Source organism: Balaenoptera physalus (assembly GCF_965194825.1).
Source record: "Balaenoptera physalus genome assembly, chromosome: 11".
Taxonomy (NCBI): Eukaryota; Metazoa; Chordata; class Mammalia; order Artiodactyla; family Balaenopteridae; genus Balaenoptera; species Balaenoptera physalus.
Genome location: NC_138896.1, coordinates 24,289,746 through 24,308,184, shown reverse-complemented (window position 1 = coordinate 24,308,184; position 18,439 = coordinate 24,289,746). Strand labels below are relative to the sequence as shown.

General features: G+C 54.9%; 1 protein-coding gene across 4 annotated transcripts in view; it reads left to right on the top strand.

Moving 5' to 3' along the window:
• Positions 1-18,439, top strand: part of TNXB (tenascin XB) — a 59,741-nt gene that overhangs the window by 14,893 nt on the left and 26,409 nt on the right. For 3 of the 4 annotated variants that reach the window (XM_082414841.1, XM_082414842.1, XM_082414843.1), the window contains exons 5-14: positions 1,048-1,204; positions 1,388-1,651; positions 2,457-3,218; positions 4,355-4,723; positions 5,862-6,155; positions 7,827-8,117; positions 8,470-8,775; positions 10,405-10,737; positions 11,129-11,476; positions 14,468-14,773. In XM_082414841.1, the coding sequence (XP_082270967.1) occupies positions 1,048-1,204; positions 1,388-1,651; positions 2,457-3,218; positions 4,355-4,723; positions 5,862-6,155; positions 7,827-8,117; positions 8,470-8,775; positions 10,405-10,737; positions 11,129-11,476; positions 14,468-14,773 (3,430 nt within the window). The remainder of the gene's footprint in view (positions 1-1,047; positions 1,205-1,387; positions 1,652-2,456; positions 3,219-4,354; positions 4,724-5,861; positions 6,156-7,826; positions 8,118-8,469; positions 8,776-10,404; positions 10,738-11,128; positions 11,477-14,467; positions 14,774-18,439) is intronic. The other variant, XM_082414844.1, reaches the window with a different exon arrangement.

Sequence of the window (18,439 nt, the reverse complement as noted above, 5' to 3'; positions counted from 1 at the left end):
CCCCAGTGGCTGGCACTCCAGGAGACCCTGCCTGGAGCAGGGGCTGGCAGATTTTCTATGGGGTCACCACAAATAATCATAATACTTTACATGTATACTTGAAGGAGGGTTGTTTTCTCACAGGCAGGTACTACACATAGAGATTTGGGTTAGGGATCTAATAAAACTTAAGACGTGGCCACACATTTAGCTACTAGGGCATGAGCTATCTGAGGACAGGGATCATATCTTTTATTTTTATGTCTCCAGTGCCCAGAATGATGCCAGGCACAAAATCAGGGAACATATTTGTGGAACTTTGAGCAGGTGGGCCTTGTTTTTGAGGGACCTACAACCCTGCTGAGGATACAAGAAAAGTACCTAAAAGGAAATGCCATGACATGGGTCACACCCAAGAAAAGTACCTGAAAGGAAATGTCGTGACGTGGGTCACAGGGGCAGGTGTCTGTGGGGAGGCTCAGGCTGGGGCAGCTGCTTTAAGGAGGAAGTGAGACTTGAAGTGGCATCCCTCATCTACTTCACCTGTTATGACAGGAATGGGCTTAGGAGAAGCCTCCTCGTGCCTAGGGAGTCAGAGTTGCTGGGGGGGAGCCAGAAGAAGAGTCCTGGCATGTGTCAGAATTCTGGCAGACAGCTGATGAACAGGCTAAAAAAGGTAGTGCCCATGAGAGGGGACTCTGAGGTCACACTGCCTGGGTTTAAATCCCTGCCGCTTTCTTGGTGTTGGTGACCTTGGGCAAGCCACTTAATCCTTCTGTACCTCAGTTTCCTCATCTGTCCGTTGGGAATAATACGACCTACCTCATCAGATTCTTAAGCAGATTAAGTGAGTTCATATATATAAATCGCCTTGAACAGTACGTGGCATGGAGTAGGTGTTGTAGATGTGTTTGCTGATACCACCCACGCTCCCCAGCTGTATAGGGCCCAGTTCTACACAGTCCCATGTTGACCCTGCCTGGAACTGGAGAAAGAAGGGATAAGGGGGCTTGAGCGGCAGGGGTGAGAGTGGCGGCCCTGATCCACCTGGTGCTTTCTCTCTTGCAGACGGAGGGGCCGAGCCCCCCATTCACAGCACGAGTGCCCAGCTCTGCCTCAGCCTATGACCAGAGAGGACTGGCCCCCGGTCAGGAGTACCAGGTCACTGTCCGTGCCCTTCGAGGGACTAGCTGGGGCCCCCCTGCCTCCAAGACCATCACCACCAGTGAGAGCTGGGGCTGTGGGGTGGGGTCCTGGGTGGAGATTTGGATTTGAGAGGGGTGGCTGGGAATATGCCCTCCAAGAGGGCAGAGGGGAGGGATTGGCTGGGGGCAAGGATCGTAGAAGGAAAGCTGGTGACTGCAGATCCAGACTCCCACCTGATCCCTCCTCTCTCTGACCTGGCTAGTGATCGACGGCCCCCAGGACCTCCGAGTGGCAGCTGTGACACCAACCACGCTGGAGCTCAACTGGCTGCGTCCCCAGGCCGAGGTGGACCAGTTTGTGGTGTCCTACGTCAGTGCCGGCAACCAGAGGGTGCGGCTGGAAGTGCCCTCTGAGGCAGACGGGACGCTGCTGACCGGCCTGATGCCAGGCGTAGAATACGTGGTGACCGTCACTGCCGAGCGGGGCCGGGCAGTAAGCTACCCGGCTTCTGTCAGGGCCAACACAGGTATGGCTGGCCAAGGGTTAGGGAAGTTTCTGAGCGTAGGAGCCACTTCCTAGGGAGCCCACATGTCCGGCTCACAGGCTGCTCTGAACGCACTTGACAGGGCGTGTGGCAGTCCCAAAGCACCTGCTGGGGGGCCTTGCTGTGCACCAAGGGCTCTGCAGAGATGGAGTTCTCAGGTGCTTGGAGTACTGTAGGAAGGCTGTGGGCTGGAGTTTGGGAGGAGCTGCCTCATGGAGAGAAGCAGTAAATAGGAGGTGCTGTCCGACCCACCCAGATGGGGGAGGTTCTGATCCAAACTTGGACACAGGGACAGCCCTTGAGCTCAGTCAGTGGTCAGATCTTGGAGAGATTGGAATTAGGCAGATTAGAGATCAGCACTCCTGTTGACTTTAGGATTGGGGATTGGGGGACTTAGGTCTCAGCAGTAATTTTCCACTAACCCTCAAGGTCTCTTAACAGATGCCTGGATCTTTCTTTTCCTGTGACAGAGGGACGCCCACCTCGCTGTAGCTCACAGTCTCTCCTCCCACGCCCCTTTCTCTCCTTCAGACACAGGGCCCCTCCCGCTGGTTTCTTCTCTCTAGGGCACCAACAGTGGCGGGCTTGGAGGGCAAGGGGTGAGGGAATCCTGGGACACTAACTCCTTTCTCTCGATTCTCTTAACAGGTGGGGCTGGGGCACAGGAAGAGGCCTCTGGCTCCGGTGGGAGGGACGGTGGGAGGAACTGCCACGGGGAGGAGTGCAGGGATTGGTGGGGGGCTGCCACTGACCGGCTCTCCCCCTCCCCCTTTTTCCGCCCCGGCAGCACCAGGCCACTACAGTCACCCGGAGGCGCACGCCCCAGCCCCGTCCCCCAAGCCCCGGCCCCGGCCGGTCCCGGCCCCGCGGCCCCCGCGGCCCCCGCGTCCACCAGTCCCCCCTCGGCCCTCGCGGCCGGCGGAGGAGGGGGAGGCGGAGTCTCGGCCCGGGCCGAGCCTACCCCAGCCCCCTCGGCGGGCGTGGGGCAACCTGACGGCCGAGCTGGGCCGCTTCCGCGGCACCGCGCAGGACCTGGAGCACCACCTGCGGGCTCACGGCTACCCACTGCGGGCCAACCAGACCTACACGTCGGTGGCGCGCCACATCCACGAATACTTGCAGCGGCGTCGCCTGGCGGCGGCCGTCCCCACCAGCTCCCCCGCACCCCCGGCCCGTCGCCCCCACCCCACCTCCAGCCCCGACTCGGGCACCTGGAAGCGGGACTCCAACCAGGGCACCTACGGCCTCTCGCCCGAAGGTGTCGACCGGGTGGCTGCGCCCCGCCACCCCAAGCCCGAGGTGCTGGGCAGTTCCGCCGACGGCGCACTTCTCGTGTCCCTCGACGGGCTCCGCGGCCACTTCGAGCGCGTGGTGCTACGCTGGCGGCCCCAGCCGCCCGCAGAGGGCCCCGGCGGGGAGCTGACCGTGCCGGGCACCACGCGCACCATCAGCCTGCCAGATCTCAAGCCCGGCACCACCTACCACGTGGAGGTCCACGGGGTGCGGGCAGGGCAGACCTCCAAGTCCTACGCCTTCATCACCACCACAGGTAGTGTGGGTGGGGCCGCGGGACCACCCATCTCCTGCCCAGTCTCACCTGCCACTGGAGTCAGCATCCATGAGTTCCTCCCGCTGCCTCACTGCTCAGGCTGCCACCCCACCGCACGCTCTGTCTTCAAGCCCTACCTGGCCCAGGCTCCAAGAGAACCCCCCAACAAAGCGCACTTTCTCGTGTCCCTAGACGCCACCTCCACCCTCAGGGTCCTGGTGGATACCCAAGATCAAGGAGACCTGTTCTTTGGGACTGTCTGATTTTCACTTGGGTTCCTAGGACACTTCTGCCAGGAATCCTGTTCTAGGCAACAGAAGGGGCATCTGGTGGGAGGGGCAGTGTCTGGAGCAGTTTGGGTGGGGTAGGGAGAGAAACTAGTGGTTCCCCACTCTGACTCACTGTGGTGAGAGTGGCTGAAGACTGTGGTCAGTGGTTACTATTTTCCACAATTTGGCCCCAACCTCAAAGGGACACATCGGAACTGCTTGCAGGTGGCCTTGAAGCCATCAGGCAGCATGTGTGTGTGAGAGGTGAAACCACTGCTTCTTGAGCTGCCTTTCCAGACCTCCTGGCTCACTTCACACTTGTCTCTCCCACAGGAACGATGTCCCGGCTCGGGGAAGGGGCGCTCTGTGGCTGTCATGGGGAGGGTTCTGGACCTCTTCTTCCCCCATAGGGCCCAGATGCTGCCTGAGCTGGATGTCCACCCCCCCATCCCCTCTTCTCTCTCTTCTCACTACCCACTCTCTCTGTACCCTCCTCCCCTAACACCACCGTCTCCTCCTTTCTTCCAGGCTTGTCCCTGCAGCACTGTTGGAAGTCATGACCACCACCCAGTGGGGAAGGGGTTCCTTTGGGGAGGGACATGGTAGTCTGTCGGGGCTGGAGGTCACAGGAGCCTTGTGGGAGGAGGGATGGCAGACTTTATTTCTTTTCTTTATTACCTGCGGGCCTGTCTGTGCAGGACTGTGGTGCACCTTTGGGACGATGAGGTGACCCAGGGGGTGATCCGGGAGCAGAAAAGGGAGGGTCTGTAGGCTCTTAGAGGCTAGAGGGCAGAGCCTGGGGGCCAGGGTTTCCTCTCTGACTCTCATTCTCCACTCTCCTGTTTTTCTCCCCCTGCTTCTTCCCAGGGTCTTCCCCCTCAGACCTCCTGGGGGCCACTGATGAGCCTCCTCCCTCAGGCCCTTCAACGACTCAAGGGGCTCAGGCCCCTGTCCTGCAGCAGCGACCCCAGGAGCTGGCAGAGTTGAGGGTGCTGGGCAGAGACAAGACAGGGCACCTCCGCGTGGCCTGGACCGCCCAGCCTGACACCTTTGCCCACTTCCAGCTGCGCCTACGGGTGCCCGAAGGGCCTGGGGCACATGAGGAACTACTGCCAGGGGATGTCCGTCAGGCTCTGGTGCCCTCACCCCCTCCTGGATCCCCCTATGAGCTGTCACTTCGTGGGGTCCCTACCGGGGGCGAGCCCTCTGCCCCTCTCATCTACCAAGGCATTATGGGTACATCCTGGATTCTGCTCAAGACCAATGTCCTGAGGTTGGGGGAGGGGCTGGGCCATTAGGATTTCAGAGGTGGGGTGGAGATTGAAGGGCAGGGCTGGTGTTTGGGTCAGGGTGGTAGGAGGAACAAGGAGAGAAAAGGAGTTGAGGGTTCAGAGGCAAGAGGGATGGAGGGGGTCTTAGCACAATGGTCGGGTGGGCCGGGGAGGGGAGTACTCCAGGCAAAGTAGATGACAGGGCAAAAGTCAAAGGATGGGACAAGGATTCAAGGAGAGAGGCTGTTGGCCCCCTGGCTCTCCGCTTACAGCTTTCTTTGTGCAGAATCGCCCTGCCCCCACTTCCTGGTTACTCCTCTGCCCCAGCCCGCCCACTATGTCTCTCAGGGTGGGTGTGGGAAGGCCTCTGGCCCTGAGGATCGTGACCCTCAGCCCTCTCCTCCCTTTCCCTTCTCCCAAGCCCCTGCCGTCCCCTCACTGGACAGGCTGGGACAGTGGTGCTGCCCCTCACCCTGCGAGCCCAGCCTGCAGTGGACAGCGCCCCATGGTCCCATTAGCCATTTCCACTAGGGGTGGAGGTTCCTTGTGGTAGGGCTCTCCACGGCCATCAGGACTTCAGAGACGGGTGAGGTTTGTGGAACCAGCGTAGGAGCCTGGGCTTCCTGGCTCTCACATTTCCTCCTGGTCCCTCTTTATGGGACTAGGGTAGCCAGCTCCCCCTGCAACTCCAGATCAAGCTCACCACTGGGGAGAGGGCGGTAAGGGAGACAGAAGTTCAGGTGGACCGAGGCGCCTTCAGACTGCTCTGAAACAGCAATGGCAAGGTTCTGAACTCTCAGGGAAAACCACAGGGGACCTGAAACTCCCCCAGAGACCTTGGTGTGAAGAGGGACTGGGACCTTTGTGAGTGGGGAGGAAGTTATCGCAAGGGAAGAGCCAAAGCTCTCACTCCAGACCAGAGATTGGGGAGAAATGCCCACCTTCTTAGAAAGGCTGGTCCCAGAGAACAGAGGGCGGGGAATGGAGGCTTCCAGGAAAGGAGCTGTCCAGGATAGAGTGCGCCAGTGGGCAGAGGAGAGGGAAGGAGACTGGGGACAAGGCAGTGCTTGAGCCCACGTGCTTTGCTTTGCCCCACACCCCAGACAGGGATGGGGAGAAGCCTGGGCAGCCCTCGGCCCCGCCACGCCTGGGCAAGCTGACAGTGACGGACATGACTTCCAACTCCCTGCTTCTGCACTGGACGGTCCCTGAGGGCGAGTTTGACTCCTTCGTGATCCAATACAAAGACAGGGACAGGCCCCAGGTGGTGCCTGTAGAGGGACCCCAGCGCTCAGCACTCATCTCCAACCTGGACGTCGGCCACAAGTACAAATTCGTCCTGTACGGGCTCGTGGGCAAGAAGAGGCATGGCCCCCTGGTGGCTGAAGCCAAGATCTGTAAGTGAGAGGGTTCACACACACCCCTGCCTCTGCCCTCTGCACAGTCCTGAAGGGGGTCTGCCCAGTGCTTCCGCAACTCCAAGAAGGCTCCCTGGAGGCAGTGGTGCCGGAGATGAATCCGGAAGGGAAAATTGTGGTGGTCAGGCAGGGAGGTTGAGGAGGGTAGAGCAAACAGAGGGAGAGTGAGGCGGAGAGTAGAGCAAACAGAGGGAGAGTGAGGCAGGAGAGAGTGTGGCCCTGTAAGAGAATCAAAGTCTCTTTCCTCTGGGCGAGGGTCAGGGCACCTGGGAGCTGAGGGCACTGATCTCACTGATCTCATGTGTCCGACTGAGTCACTTGGACCTCACCTGAGGACCCTAGGGGGCCGCCAAAGGGCTTTACATGAGAGAATGACATAATTCAATATTTATCTTACAAATAACACTGAGACTGCTGCAGAGAATAGTTGGAGAAGGCAGTCCTATTCCCTGAGGCAAGGAGCAACGGATGTGAGGAGCAGTGCAGCGGGGGACACTTAGTTAAACATCTTTCGAGCATTCGTTAAGTGTCAAATGTGGTCAAGATGTTCTAAGTGTATCATCGCACTTAATCCTCATAAGCAGCCCTGTGAGGCATGCTCATTTCACAGATGAGGAGAACTGAGGCGCAGAGAGGGCGAGGTCACTCAAGCAGAAAGTGATGGGGCCATAGGGTCATCCTGCTGCCCTCATGGGCCTGGAGAGCAGAGGAAAGGCCTGAAGAGGGGTGTGGGTGTCCCAACAGGCAGAAGCCAGGGTGGGGGGCAGGGAGAAGAGACAAGGCCACTGGAACCCTGGAGATGGCTAACTCTCAGGGCAAGAGCAGAGGAAGGGGTGCCTGCAGGGTGAATTGGGGAGAGGGATGCCCAAATGAAGGGCACGGTCAGACATGTCAGATTCCATAAAAGTGATTCAGGGCTACAGAGTGTCCACAGAACTTAGCAATGGCGAGGTCACCACTCACCCTGGTGAGAGCGGCTGGTGGAGGGTGGAGCTGGGTTGGGAGGGTGATGTAGGTGAGGACATGACTACAAGCAGTGTAGACATCTCCTTCTGGAATTTGGGCTGGGACTAGAGAGCAAAGAGGGAGGGTGGAGGCTAGAGGGCGATGCAGCTGAGTGGAGGAGCTTGTGTAAATGCTCATGGCACAGCCGAGGGAGTGAGGGTAGGAGAAGAGGAAGTGGGGCCCAGAGCACAGGTGTGGGGGGCTCTCCCACGTTAAAACGCGCCAAGGACCAAGCTTCCCTCTCTTGGAGAAGATACCAACTAGTTGTTAGGCCTGGAAACAGTAGAGGCTGTCCTGGAAGACTTCCCTGGCCATGGAGATGTGGAAGGGGCTGGCTGGGCTCCCTTCTCTCTGAAGCCCTTTCCAGGCTGCAGAATGAGTCAGGGCCACACTAGTCCATACGGTGCTTTTGTGCCCCATCAAAGAAAGCACCCCTTCTTCCAGGTGAGCATAGCCCTTCGCCAGGATACACAGCTTGGCAAGCAGAGTGCTGGCTGGATTTCAGTCCCTCAGTGCTCCCTCCACCGTGCACCTTTCGTGTAGTGAACAGCCTGCACAACCTCACACAGCATCCCCAGGTGGGAGATGGATTCCCCCTTATCCTTTGACCTGTGTCCCTCCCTTCTCTCTACCCGCTCTTCCTAGTGCCTCCGACTGGTTCCACCTCAGTGACTCCACCCCGCCTGGGAAAGCTGTGGGTGACAGATCCCACCCCAGATTCGCTGCACCTCTCCTGGACTGTCCCTGAGGGCCAGTTTGACTCCTTCGTGGTCCAATACAGGGACGGGGATGGACGGCCCCAGGTGGTGCCCGTGGAAGCTCCCGAGCGCTCGGTCATCGTCTCCCCGCTGGACCCTGACCACAAGTACAGATTCACTCTGTTTGGGATTGCCAACAAGAAGCGGCATGGCCCCCTCACGGCCGATGGCACCACTGGTGAGTAGCAGCCACCTAAGCCCCCATGTGACCCCTCCCAGTCTTCCACATGCTTGCCCCCAGCCAGGAACCAGCTGGGGCCTCCCAGCGAGATGGCTGACTCCGAATCCTGGCCCTGCTTTTGGGCTCAGGGCCAGCCAGCCTCCCCCGCACTGCTGGGACCCTTTCATCCTGTTCAGCTGCTCCCCAAGGCCCAGAAGGTGTGTCATACCCTGGCTGTGCCAGATTTCTCAGAGTTCATCACTCATGCTAATTGCGTAGAGACTCGCACAGGTGTGACAACCTGTCCAAACCCCAGGCCCCAATCCTGGGTTCTGCCAGTTCAGCCCAGCCTGGATCCTCTTATTTACAGCCCCAGAGAAGAGAGAGGAGCCCCGCCACCCAGAGTCCCCTGAGCAGCCCCTGCTGGGGGAGCTGACAGTGACCGGCACCACCCCAGACTCCCTGCGCCTGTCCTGGACGGTGGCCCAGGGCTCTTTTGACTCCTTCATGGTCCAGTACAAGGATGCGCAGGGGCGGGCCCAGGCAGTGCCCATCAGGGGGCATGAGAATGAGGTCACCATCCCCGGCCTGGAGTCCGACCGGAAGTATAAGATGAACCTCTACGGGCTTCATGGCAGGCAGCGCGTGGGGCCTGTGTCTGTGGTGGCCACCACAGGTGAGTCAGGGCTGCACGGGGCTCCCTCCCTGGCCAACCCCCAGCCCTGTGAGCAGGACCTGACCCGGGATCCTTCACACTTCCCTCCACCTTCTCTTTCTCGGCTCCAGTTCTGCCAAACCTCCACAGTCTACTTCCCGACATCCCAGGACTTTGCATCCAGCCGCCAGCCCCTGACCAAACTTTCTTGGCCCTGCTTCTCCATCTCCAAGAACAGACCCCATTTCCCACATTCTGAGCACTGGGAATCACCCCTTCGTCCCGGGCTGTCCTCCCCATGGATGTCCTCAGCCACTGTGTTCTTTCCCCGCGGTCTTTGCTGGCCTTCTTCCCCTGGCTCAGGCTGTGGTCATTTCTGAGCTTCTGTTGCCTGCTGCCCACACCCTCCCACCATAGCTGCTCTGTTCAGAGCTGGCAAATCCAAGGGACATGAGCTCCATGTTTCCCCAGCCTCCTCCCAGCCCCCTGACTGCCTGACTCCCATCCAGCTTGGAGCAGGGCAAAGGGCTCACTTTCAGCCCCCCTGCCCTGCATTCCTCCATGGGCCCAGCCTCCCCCATCCAGCACCATTTCCATGGCTGTGTAGCATCGCGGTTGGGAGCATGGGCTCTAGAGCCAACTGCTTGGATTTTAATCCTAGCTCTGGGATCTTGTGCAAGTTACTGAACCTCTCTGGGCCTCAGCTTTCTCATCTGTCAAATGGGGATGATAATGGTAACAGCTTCACAGAGTTGTTAGAATTAAATGAGTTAATATACATATGGCACCTAGAACAGTGCCTGGCACATCAAAACTGCTACTGAAGAGTGAGCTACTATTTCTCCCGGACCCTCTCACTTCCCAGTATCATTTTTCTCTCCTCACCTCCCCACCTTCCCCATCCTTGCCTGGGTTATCATTCTTGCCTGCTGCCTCCTCAATCTCCTGTCTCCTAAGCAGTCCCCCATGGACCGTGGAGTGGGTCACAGAAGGGTTGGCTTCCCTGTGCCAGCCTCCCCGCCCCATGGAGCCTCAGCAAAGACCTAGCTGCTGTAGACGGTGGGCAGATGCCTCGGGGCTGTGACTCTAGCCCAGGCCGGGGAAGAGCACGGCCCTCCACAGCCCCCAGCGCCATCCGCAACATCTCCCCCGCCCACCCCCCAACCCCCGCTCTTGTCTGAAGTGGAGGGAGGGGCAGGGTTGTCTCGGGAAGCCTTAGCGGAGCACATCCCATTTCCTGTCCTGGTCAGTGGGGTGGGGGAAGCTGGAAAGCCCTGGGGAGGGGCAAGAGCTGAAAGGGAGGAACACAGTGGGAAGAAGCCTTACTGCCCCCTCGCTCTCCTGTGGTCAGCACTGTCCATGAACACAGCAGAGAAGCATCCCTCAGTGTTCCCTCTCTTCCCATCTCGTCTCCTTTCTCAGACGTGAGAGGCGGCCCCCTACCCCCACAGTGCAGTTGTCCAGCACTGACGAGGTTTAGGGGCCTGTCTCAGCCCTGTCTCCTTTGATGGGTTACTGAATGGCTAATACAAAGGCTACAGGAACCCCTAAGCTGACAGCTTGAAGAGTATATTTGCCAAATGTACTTTATTGTCACGATTAACATCACCACAAAGCACATCACCTGTAAAGCCTAATCTCTTCTCTCAGCCCCGCAGGAAGGCGTGGACGAGACCCCCAGCCCCACAGAGCCCAGCACAGAGGCACCAGAGGCCCCCGAGGAGCCCCTCCTGGGGGAGCTGATGGTGATAGGATCCTCCCCGGACTCGCTGAGCCTCTCCTGGACCGTCCCCCAGGGCCACTTCGACTCTTTCACCATCCAGTATAGAGACAGGGACGGGCAGCCCAAGGTGATGCGGGTGCCAGGGCACCAGGACGGGGTCACCATCTCGGGCCTGGAGCCAGACCACAAGTACAAGATGAACCTGTACGGCTTCCACAGCGGCCAGCGCGTGGGCCCCGTCTCTGTCATCGGGGTGACAAGTGAGTGGACGGTGGAAGCCCCAGGGTGGGACCTAGTGGGAGGATCACCCCCTCGCAGGTGATGGGTGAGTGGGGTGCAGGAGGCCCCTGTACTCGAGGCTGAGCCATGGTGCCCTTTGTGCCTCCTCCAGACTCCCTGAGGACCAGTGTGTCCCCCTGGGCAGAGAAGGGCCTCCGTGAGCCATGCTGGTGGCTGCCCTGGTCCCCCACAGCTGACCCCGGAGGCTCCAGGCATGTTTATGAGATGTCAGCTGAGCAGGACCACCCAGCCCCAAGGACGGGCTTCTCTGAACTGACTTCAGGGCCCAGAGCCGGGGCCAAGGCTTGGGAGGAGACCCAAGGACATCACCTGGGGTCCCTGCCTCACCCTGTCTGTGTCTCTCTTTCTCAGCTGCAGAGGAAGACACCCCCAGCCCCACAGAGATGGAGGAGACCCCCAGCCCCACAGAGCCCAGCACAGAGGCCTCGGAGGCCCCCGAGGAGCCCCTCCTGGGGGAGCTGACGGTGACAGGATCCTCGCCGGACTCGCTGAGCCTCTCCTGGACCGTCCCCCAGGGCCGCTTCGACTCCTTCACCGTCCAGTACAAGGGCAGGGACGGGCCCCAGGTGGTGCGTGTCGGGGGCGAGGAGAGTGAGGTGACCGCTGGGGGCCTGGAGCCCGGGCGCAAGTACAAGATGCACCTGTACGGCCTGCACGGGGGGCGGCGTGTGGGCCCCGTGTCCACCGTGGGCGTGACCGGTGAGTGAGGGTGGGGGCCTTGTTTGTTTTCCTCCCACCGGTGGCCCCCAGCCTCCCTGTGGCATTGCCCTCCCTTGCCTTCCCCACCTGCCTGGGGAAGACCTAGAAAGAACAGTTCATGGGGGACTGGGCTACAACCAGCTGCACGACTTTGAGCAAGTCTTAAACTTTCTGTGCCTGTTTTCTCAGCTGTAAAATGGGGATAGTAACACCTACCTCACAGAACTGTTGTGAGATTAAATGAGTTAACAGACCTAAGAATGGGTCTGGCACCAAGTAAACATGCTGGCAGTGTTTGCTGCTATGGTTACTATATTTGTCCTTACCCTGCGGTCTGCTCTGTCCCCTTTGGCTGGTTCAGCTTAGATGTTCAGAATGTGCATGAGACATTGCCCTCTTCACCAGTGCAGCTGGAAACTTTCTTTACTACTCATCCAGTGAGTGGTTATAGCAAGGAAGAATGTCCCTTCCACCCGGGTACAGGGCCACTCAGCCACCACAGAGGACCAGCCTGGGCACCTACTGTCCAGAGCCCCAGCGTGAGGGGCCAGATCACAGACAGGCCTCTGGGACCCTCCTGCTAATCCGCCCAGCTTGGCCCCAGCAAGGGGCATCTCTTTTCCCCTTTGTTCACTGAAACAAAGACACAGCTTTTTCAAAAGCAACTTTTAATATAAAGGGAAAGATTTTAAAAAGCAGAGAAACAGGTTTCCAGAGCATGGTTTCTGTACTTCTCAAAGGGACTTGGTTGGCTTAGTTTCCAGAAGCTTCCACTCCCGATTTCTCTTCTTTCTTTAGTCAGCACAGAGAGTAGGGAGAGGGGAAATCCTCCCTGAGTTCCTGTCCTGCAGGCCTGAAGTAGCAGGATGGAGCCTCGTGCCAGGCCCAGGAAATGTGGCCGAGGTTTCTCCTGGAGTCACCCTCAGTCTGTCCATCTGTCCGGGGCAGCCACACTGGTCCCTGGGTAAGGATGGACAGTGTCGGGCGCTGACTGAGGTGGTGCAGTAGAGGAAAATTGAATCCTGGAATCGGAGAAACTGAGTTCCATTCCTGGCTTCTCAGTTCTTAGCTGTGCGATGGCGCTTATCATCCGAGCAGGAAGGTGATAGGCAGCTGGAGCCCGCTGAGCTGACCCAGGGCCGGTCCCTGGCACACAGCGCGTGGTGAACCGTTGCTAGGAGAAGAACTAACGTGCAGCTTTAGAAACATGGCTAACTTGGGAAAGGATTATGCCAAATGCAGCATAGGGCCTGCGGTACTCATGGGTAGTTCTCATTCCACCTTTCCCAGTTAAGTCAAACCACCAGTGATAAGGCTTGATGGTGAGGGACAGTTTCTCTCTCTCATGGAAAGAAGTACAGAGACGCAGGAAACGGATGCTAAAGGAACCAGCAGAGCTAGAAGGCAAATGAAATGGAACACAGTGCGTGGCCTGGCACCTGTACCTGGGAGAAGCTCAGTACGTGATGGTTGCTCTGGCCCGCCTTCAGCTGCCTGCATCCCTGCCCTCCCCACTCAGACTTATTTCTGTCCTCCTGAGGCCTCATCTCCAGCCTGGCCACACCACACGGCTGGTGGGATCTTAGTTCCCCGACCAGGGATTGAACCCGTGCCCCCTACAGTGGAAGCGTGGAGCCCTAACCACTGGACCACCAGGGAAGTCCCATGCCAGCCTGTTTTTAAAGCACGTTTTATCAGTACAGAGCCTAGTCTTGTCCTCACACAGGAGCCAAAGAAACAAGCTCTTGGGAACCCCACCCACCCAGCTACCCCTCTGCCAGTTGCCTCTTGGGACCACCTTCCAGGCTGGTCACTAATGAGCAGGGCTTCCCAGACTCAGCTCATTCTGGGGCAATGGGGACCAGCAGGTCCTGAGCTTGGCCTTTCCCAGACGTGCAGACCATTCGTTAATGTAACAAACATTTGTGGAGCACCCACTGGGTGCCAGTGCTGGGGACACAGCAGTGAACAAGGCAGAGCTCCTGCTGAGAGCTCACATTCTGTCAGAGGGAGACAGGCACCAAACTGCACAAATACGTCAGTGGGACCGTATGTGACAGTGACAAGCGCTGGGGAGAAAAGCAAAGCCCAGTAGGTGAGATGGTGAGTGGGCGGGAAGCAGGCAGGAAAGGGCCCCCCTGAGGAAAGGAGCTGCAGGAGGGAGAGGACAAGCCACGCAGGCCTCTGGGGAAGAGCATCCGGAGCAGAGGGAAGGTGCCTGAATGTCCGTGGACCAGTGAGGAGTGTTTTGGAATGGGGAGGGTGACGTGAGAGATAAACAGGTGGGGCCTCGGAGGTCATTGTAAGGACCTGGTTTTTTCTCTGAGTGAGATGGAAGCCATTGCGGGAACAGACTCTGACTAATGTGTTAACAGAGCAAAGGGGATGAGGGTGGAGGAGGGAGGGGATTTAGGAGACTGTGCTATAATCCAGTAAGAGCACGTGTGCTTAGAGATGGTGGCGGTGGAGTTGGGCAGGGGGAAGGGGGTCAGCTTCTGAAGATAGTGCGGACAGGATTTCCTCACAGGCCGGCTGAGGGGTGGAAGAGAGGACTCGCGGATTCGGAGAATGAAGCTGTGGTTTTGCTGAGGAGGGAAAGCTGGGGAGGGAGCAGGTGTGGGAGCAGCCCCTGCGCTCGGTTTTGGACTTGTTGAGTTTGAGACATCAATTAGGCACCCAAGGAAGATGCTGAGCAAACACAAGTCTGGGGGTCAGCAGGAAGGTCTGGATGGGAGGCCTCTGGAGCCAGAGATGCACAGATGGAACTTCAGCCACTTTCCCGGGGTCTCAGTGGTGGCTGACGCCCCTCCCCGCAAGCACAGCCCCGGATTCTGGCAGGGACTTAGTGAAGGCTCGTTGGCCAGACAGATGTCGCCAATCAGTGTGGTCTTACGTCACAACCACCCGGTGGGCACCACAAAAACAACGCACATAATTACTACAAGGGGAAGAGGGGCTTTTCCTAACAGCCTCCCACCGTTTCTATCTCAGCTCCACAACCAGAAGAGACTCCTCCAGCCACCGAGCCCCCCATGGAGCCGCGCCTCGGGGAGCTGACAGTGACAGATGTGACCCCCAACTCCGTGGGCCTTGCGTGGACAGTCCCTGAGGGCCAGTTTGACTCCTTCGTGGTCCAGTACAAGGACAGGGACGGGCAGCCCCAGGCGGTGCCTGTGGCCGCAGACCAGCGAGAGGCCACTGTACCCGGCCTGGAGCCTGCATGCAAATACAAGCTGAACTTCTACGGGCTACATGGTGGGCAGCGCGTGGGCCCCCTCTCTGTGGTAGCCATGACCGGTGAGTGAGCATGGGTAAAGGTAGTTCCCATCCCTGGTTACCCGGGGCCACCCCCTCCCCTAGCCTCTCTCTCAGGTCCTGCCTCAGTGGCCCCCGCAGGTCCTCCCCAGTCTATTACCTGAGCCCTTGGCTCCTCTCCTGAGCTGGAACCTTCCCTACCCTCCAGTCTCCATCTCCACTCTGTCTCCTCCCCCAGGCAGGATTCTCTTCCTCCCATCTGACCTGAGTCTAGCCAAACGCTATCTCTCTGACTGTCCACAGCTGTTTCCTTCCCTCTCTTTACAACCCTGTTGTGACTTGGACCCAGCTACCACCTCCCCCTGCTGCCCTTTTTCATTGGGGTTAAACAACACACATCCCTTGAATCTCTTCTCAGGGGCCCTCAGCCCCCTGGCCTGAGCTGTGTTCGCTTCTGGCCAAGCCAGAATCTTCCTCCCTCAGGGGAGTGGCCCTTGCTCGTGGCTCCCAGCCTCTCCCACCCCTCATGCTTCCTGGGCACAGGTTGCCACCAGTTTTGTGCTATGGTGCCTGGTGAAACCAGTGAACCCCTTTCAGAGCAATGTCTTAAAATCCATAAAGTAAAATGCATAGGATTACAAAGGTAACCAATTCTATTGATTAACCAATTATCAAAAATATTTTAAAACTCGAATTTATGATTCAGTAATACAGGAACTTCATAATTAGTTCATTAAATAGCAAGACTTAGTGGCATGTTTAATAACCTACCCACATTTGGAAGCAGTGATGAGTGTAAAGAGTATTTTTTTTTGAATTTTTGAATTTTATTTTATTTATCTTTTTATACAGCAGGTTCTTATTAGTTATCCATTTTATACATATTAGTGTATACATGTCAATCCCAATCTCCCAGTTCATCCCACCACCACCACCCGCTCCCCCTGCCACTTTCCCCCCTTGGTGTCCATACATTTGTTCTCTACATCTGTGTCTCTATTTCTGCCCTGCAAACCGGTTCATCTGCACCATTTTTCTAGGTTCCACATATATGCGTTAATATACAATATTTGTTTTTCTCTTTCTGACTTACTTCACTCTGTATGACAGACTCTAGGTCCATCCACGTCTCCACAAATCACCCAATTTCGTTCTTTCTTACGGCTGAGTAATATTCCATTGTATATATGTACCACATCTTCTTTATCCATTCATCTGTTGATGGGCCTTGAGGTTGCGTCCATGACCTGGCTATTGTAAATAGTGCTGCAGTGAACACTGGGGTGCATGTGTCTTTTTGAATTATGGTTTTCTCTGGGGATATGCCCAGTAGTGGGATTTCTGGGCCATATGGTAATTCTATTTTTAGTTTTTTAATGAACCTCCATACTGTTCTCCATAGTGGCTGTATCAATTTACATTTCCACCAACAATGCAAGAGGGTTGCCTTTTCTCCACACCCTTTCCAGCATTTGTTGTTTGTAGATTTTCTGAAGATGCCCATTCTAACTGGTGTGAAGTGATACCTCATTGTAGTTTTGATTTGCATTTCTCTAATAATTAGTGATGTTGAGCAGCTTTTCATGTGCTTCTTGGCCATCTGTATGTCTTCTTTGGAGAAATGTCTATTTAGGTCTTCTGCCTGTTTTTGGACTGGGTTGTTTGTTTTTTTAATATTGAGCTGCATGAGCTGTTTGTATATTTTGGAGATTAATCCTTTGTCCATTGATTCGTTTGCAAATATTTTCTCCCATTCTGAGGGTTGTCTTTTCGTCTTGTTTGTAGTTTTCTTTGCTTTGCAAAAGCTTTTAAGTTTCATTAGGTCCCATTTGTTTATTTTTGTTTTTATTTCCATTACTCTAGGAGGTGGATCAAAAAAGATCTTGCTGTGATTGATGTCAAAGAGTGTTTTCCTCTAAGAGTTTTATAGTGTCCAGTCTTACATTTAGGTCTCTAATCCATTTTGAGTTTGTTTTTGTGTATGGTGTTAGGGAGTGTTCTAATTCCATTCTTTTACATGTAGCTGTCCAGTTTTCCCAGCACCACTTATTGAAGAGACTGTCTTTTCTCCATTTTATATCCTTGCCTCCTTTGTCATAGATTAGTTGACCATAGGTGTGTGAGTTTATCTCTGGGCTTTCTATCTTGTTCCATTGATCTATATTTCTGTTTTTGTGCCAGTACCATATTGTCTTGATTACTGTAGCTTTGTAGTATAGTCTGAAGTCAGGGAGTCTGATTCCTCCAGTTATGTTTTTTTCCCTCAAGACTGCTTTGGCTATTCGGGGTCTTTTGTGTCTCCACACAAATTTTAAGATTTTTTGTTCTAGTTCTGTAAAAAATGCCATTGGTAATTTGATAGGGATTGCACTGAATCTGTCGATTGCTTTGGGTAGTATAGTCATTTTCACAATATTGATTCTTCCAATCCAATAACATGGTATATCTCTCCATCTGTTGGTATCATCTTTAATTTCTTTCATCAGTGTCTTATAGTTTTGTGCATACAGGTCTTTTGTCTCCCTAGGTAGGTTTATTCCTAGGTGTTTTATTCTTTTTGTTGCAATGGTAAATGGGAGTGTTTCCTTAATTTCTCTTTCAGATTTTTTATCATTAGTGTATAGGAATGCAAGAGATTTCTGTGCATTAATTTTGTATCCTGCATCTTTACCAAATTCATTAATTAGCTCTAGTAGTTTTCTGGTGGCATCTTTAGGATTCTCTATGTATAGTATCATGTCATCTGCAAACAGTGACAGTTTTACTTCTTCTTTTCCAATGTGTATTCCTTTTATTTCTTTTTCTTCTCTGATTGCCATGGCTAGGACTTCCAAAACTATGTTGAATAATAGTGGTGAGAGTGGACATCCTTGTCTTGTTCCTGATCTTAGAGGAAATGCTTTCAGTTGTTCACCATTGAGAATGATGTTTGCTGTGGGTTTGTCATATATGGGCTTTATTATGTTGAAGTAGGTTCCCTCTATGCCCACTTTCTGGAGAGTTTTTATCATAAATGGGTGTTGAATTTTGTCAAAAGCTTTTTCTGCATCTATTGAGAGGACCATATGGTTTTTATTCTTCAGTTTGTTAATACGGTGTATCACATTGATTGATTTGCATATATTGAAGAATCCTTGCAGCCCTGGGATAAATCCCACTTGATCATGGTGTATCATCCTTTTAATGTGTTGTTGGATTCTGTTTGCTAGTATTTTGTTGAGGATTTTTGCATCTATATTCATCAGTGATATTGGTCTGTAATTTTCTTTTTTGTAGCATCTTTGTCTGATTTTGGTATCAGGGTGATGGTGGCCTCATAGAATGAGTTTGGGAGTGTTCCTTCCTCTGCAATTTTTGGAAGAGTTTGAGAAGGATGGGTGTTAGCTCTTCTCTAAATGTTTGATAGAATTCACATGTGAAGCCATCTGGTCCTGGACTTCTGTTTGTTGGAAGATTTTTAATCACAGTTTCAATTTCATTACTTGTGATTGGTCTGTTCATATTTTCTATTTCTTCCTGGTTCAGTCTTGGAAGGTTATACCTTTCTAAGAATTTGTCCATTTCTTCCAGGTTGTCCATTTTATTGGCATAGAGTTGCTTGTAGTAGTCTCTTAGGATGCTTTGTATTTCTGCAGTGTCTGTTGTAACTTCTCCTTTTTCATTTCTGATTTTATTGATTTGAGTCCTCTCCCTCTTTTTCTTGATGAG